Source organism: Otolemur garnettii, unplaced genomic scaffold (genome assembly GCF_000181295.1).
Source record: "Otolemur garnettii isolate 467f Iridium unplaced genomic scaffold, OtoGar3 scaffold00062, whole genome shotgun sequence".
NCBI lineage: Eukaryota > Metazoa > Chordata > Mammalia > Primates > Galagidae > Otolemur > Otolemur garnettii.
In genome coordinates this window covers 7,275,943-7,280,249 of record NW_003852457.1, presented here as the reverse complement: position 1 = coordinate 7,280,249, position 4,307 = coordinate 7,275,943, and the positions used below count along the sequence as shown (strand labels likewise).

General features: G+C 46.5%; 1 protein-coding gene across 1 annotated transcript in view; it reads left to right on the top strand.

The window, feature by feature from the left end:
• The window catches only part of TG (thyroglobulin), a 232,735-nt gene that overhangs the window by 9,829 nt on the left and 218,599 nt on the right, over positions 1-4,307 (top strand). Inside the window, exons 6-8 of the mRNA XM_003792866.3 lie at positions 2,510-2,616; positions 3,070-3,213; positions 3,398-3,583. Coding sequence (XP_003792914.1) covers positions 2,510-2,616; positions 3,070-3,213; positions 3,398-3,583 — 437 coding nt within the window. The remainder of the gene's footprint in view (positions 1-2,509; positions 2,617-3,069; positions 3,214-3,397; positions 3,584-4,307) is intronic.

The window sequence follows — 4,307 nt, the reverse complement described above, 5'->3', positions numbered from 1 at the left end:
CACAGCAACCTCCAACTCCTGGGCTCAAGCGAGTCTCCTGCCTCAGCCTCCCAAGTAGCTGGGACTACAGGCACCCGCCACAACACCTGGCCATTTTTTGGTTGCAGCCATCATTGTTGTTGGCGGGCCCGGGCTGGGGATTCGAACCCGCCACCTTAGGTATATGTGGCTGGCGCCTTAGCTGCTTGAGCCACAGGTGCCGAGCCCTGACACAGAGATTTTTAAAGGATCGTTATGAGAATTAAAAGAGGTAAAATATGGAGAGTAGTGTCTGATCATTTAAAACATATCACCTGTTATTATTTTTGTAAGTAGTAATTAATAGTGATAATCATATTAGCTCTTCTTACCACATATAGAATTGGCAAGGAGGATTAAAGATGACAGTATGGAGTGTTGGCCCCAAAGGTCAACAGGTGACAGTTGTAGCAAGTCCAGGCAGCAGTAGCTGGCTTTGGGGTGGTTTTATTGGGAGTGAAGAAAATCCTCTCTCTACCTAAAGCCAGGGCCATCTCCAATATGTAGGAAGCAGGGAGACCAAGAGTGAGGCCCACCCAAAATGTAGGTGTGGGTTCTGGGAAGTTTGTGAGGGCAGAAACCCCAAGAGAGGAACTCTCAACATTAAGTGGTGGATGAAGGTGACTCAGAGAGCCTGGAGGTCATATCTGCCTGTGGCCAGGGTGTGGAGGTGGGCCTCTGTGTTGAATCAGTGGAGCATGGGACTAGAGTGATTTCAACTTCTTGAGCCTCACACTGGAATGGGTATGAGAAGCCACCTTAGGCAGTACCTGTGTTATCAGCATCTGTTCGATGGCAGGGAAAGCTCAGTGGTGGACATAAGAGCAGAGAGTCAGAGCAGAGCTGCAGCCCTTGCAGGGTATGGACAGGCAGGTGCAGCCAGATGCACGCTGGGCTGCAGCTCTGCCTGAGACAGGTATCCTGGGGTAAGGCCAGGTGTGGAGCCCGGGTTTGCTCCCTGAGTTCAAGACCTCACCCTCATGGTCTCTAGCGCTCGTTTCTTTTACAATTGTTAAGTGGATTAAATGGGTCAATGTGTATTAAACATTTTGCAGATAATTTTTTACAAAGTGGTGCTCAATAAATGGAGGCAGTTATTACACTCTTTTTAGCACTTTCAGAGTTGAATTATCCCGGGTTCTAATAATGAACTTTCGTTGTACACCCCGTGTCAGTAACAACGAGGCAAAGTGGGCTTTTAATTTCAAATATGCAACTCATTTACTGTAATATTCTTTATTTAAGCCATATACACAGAGTAATAGACCAACCACATGGGGATGAAAACACCTCTCCATAATCCTGTAGCACTGTTTGTTTGGCACAGTCATTTTTATTCAAATTAATTGATATGTGTTGCACCCCCCCCGCACCCCCCCTGTCAGGGTCTGATTACCGCACGGCACATTCTTCCAGCACTGGAGGGAATCACAGTGTGTGTATTCCGTCTCGTAGTCTACTTTTCGTACACGGTGTTATGTCTGCTCTCTTTTGGCAAGAATTTAGAAATATCCTCAACCATAGCACTTTCTTCCATTTAGGGGATTTACTATAATTGGTTGTTTTCAAATTTGCTACAATAGATGGCACAGTAGTAGACCTGTCAGTGCAGAGAGCTGCTGTTTCTGCTAACTTATTGTTTGGGGATGTAGTTGAAGGCATAGGTAGAAACATACTACGTGTATTCTTGGATCTCATGTACAGCAATATGGGGCATGAAAACAAAGCTCTCGGTGTTGTATAAAGTTGAAAAATTCCTCTCTGGTTGCTAAATTATTGCACAGGGAAAGAACTAAAACACAGCTCTCTAGACCTCAGTATTACTTTCAGGATGGGACGCCTCGCTGATGAGCTCCTTATACCAATTGCCAAGCTGAACATGATTAGGGAAGACCTTTCCAGATTTACGCAAAGGGACCAACAGCCCTGGTTAGTGATGTAATGTTGATTCGTGTTTTTTCAACAATGGAACTGGAAAATTTCCTCCTTAAGGACTTCCTGTAGTGGGATCTGGCTTCTTTTCAAGCTCTTGGAAAGTTGTAAAGGGCCCTGAAGTTGTTTGATCTTCCAGAATGACATCATGCACAATGTACCATATGTTTGTCAAACGGACTCGGCCTTTAGTCTCTGGACTATATTCCAGTAAAGGAACCAGTTCATGTGACGTTCATGACTTGTTTTCTGCCTGGCCCTGTGAGACATGCACATGGAGAGAAGGGGGTCAAATGCCCTAAGTGAGGAAAACTGCTAATTAGCAGATGACAGCCAAGCACGGCTTTGTTTTAGAAGGTTCAGCCTAGTTCCCGCTAGGCAAAGCCAAGTTAGAAAAGAAATGCATTTACTAAAGGACGCATGGAACAACCATCATGAGATAAAAAAGCAGACGTTCCTTTTCTCCTTGTGCAAACTTGGCCACATTTATTGCTATGGGAAGAGCTGGTGATGACTTCTCCTTTATGAAATGGTGATCATAAATCTCATTCTCTCTCAGGTTTCCAGATGCATTTGTGACCTTCAGCTCTTTCCGGAGCAGGTTCCCAGAGGTGTCTGGGTACTGTCACTGTGCCGACAGCCAAGGGCGGGAACTGGCTGAGACAGGTGAGTGAGCACACCTGAGGCAATCTGGAGGGAGGGAGGGCAGTTCCTCAGGCACCAGGGCCGGCAGAGCTGAACTGGCAATGTCTGTCTGCTCCTCACCCAGGCTGAACGGCACACAGTCTTAGCAAACTCTCATGTGGTTCTTTGAATGCACTGGCCCAAATGGTGCCTGTGTGCCCACTCAAAAGAGGTTATCCAGCTCCCAACCCCGGCAGATGCTGTTCTGAGGTTGGTGAATGGAACACAGGATGAATTTCGATCTCTTATTCTTTAGACAGTGTTCCCGTGTGCTGTGAACCTGCCACAACCATACACAGCAGCCCTGACTTTGGAAACTGTTAAAGTCTTGTGCAGAGCTGATGCATCATGGTGTAGATGAATGTCTGTTTGTACTGCAAGGTGGGGGCCTCCATGAAAGAGGCCATTCTTGAAATGCTTGCCATCTTTGCTCAGGTTTGGAATTATTGCTGGATGAAATTTATGACACCATTTTTGCTGGCCTGGACCTTGCTTCTACCTTCACTGAAACCACCCTGTACCGGATATTGCAGAGACGGTTCCTAGCAGTTCAATTTCTCATCTCTGGTAGATTCCGATGTAAGTAACCAGCTGCCAACAGATGTGCGTGTTTCTGCTCGGGGAAACTACTTTGGTTTTAAAGTTGCTATAGTCCTAGTGGCTGTTCTACTAAAGTATGTGCAGCAGAGAGCAATGCCTGCTGTAAACACATGGAGCATTGTTTACACACTGGCTTCTCCTTTTCTGCATGGATTTCTTCTAGGCCCCACGAAATGTGAAGTGGAAGGGTTCACAGCAACCAGCTTTGGTCACCCCTATGTTCCAAGCTGCCGCCGAAATGGGGACTACCAGGCAGTGCAGTGCCAGACAGATGGGCCGTGCTGGTGTGTGGATGCTCAGGGGAAGGAAATCCAAGGAACTCGGCAGCAAGGGGAGCCACCATCGTGTGGTAGGTTTCTCTCGGGGTTTCCTCTTCTGGTCTCCTTGGGTCCTATTACTTCAACTGTCCCCCCCACCAGGCCAGCTTCTCTGGACCTCATTAATTCAACTGCCTACTCACTGTAGGCAACTCTAGACCCTTCAAGCTCAATAAGAGTGAAAACCATTTTGTCATCATCAGTTTTCAATAGATTTCTTACCTTGTATCAGATTAGCTTTCTGAGGGAGCTCAAGGAAGATTGAGGGTCTCATAGGTGAAGAAAAAGAGAAGAGAGTCAAGTTCCCATGTGCCATGAGAGATGTGAGTACAGGGAACTGGGAGAGTATAGTTGTAGTGGGGTGTCCATTCTATGTGGCAGCACGTGAGCAGGAGGCATTTAGGAAGCCTCCATAGAGGAGGTGACACTTGATAGGCTTTTCTACAGTAAAGGAGAGTGAGGAAAGGTGTTCTCTATGCAAAGAGGAAGAGAAGCAAAGTTATAAGGACACGAATAATAGGCGTTGATATGCAAGAAAGACAGAGAATACAATTTTCTGGCAAAGGCAAGAGCAAGGCAATGAGGTCTTTCGTGTCCTAACAGAGGTGCAGCATCCTCCTCCTGGAAGTCAAGTGAAGACCCTGAGACATTTTAAGCTGGAGAGTGTTGTGATAGCTTTTGTGTGTAAGACAAAGACATTCTGGAGGAGGGATGGAAAGGAACATTAGACTGAAGGCAATGGGACTAATTGAGTGT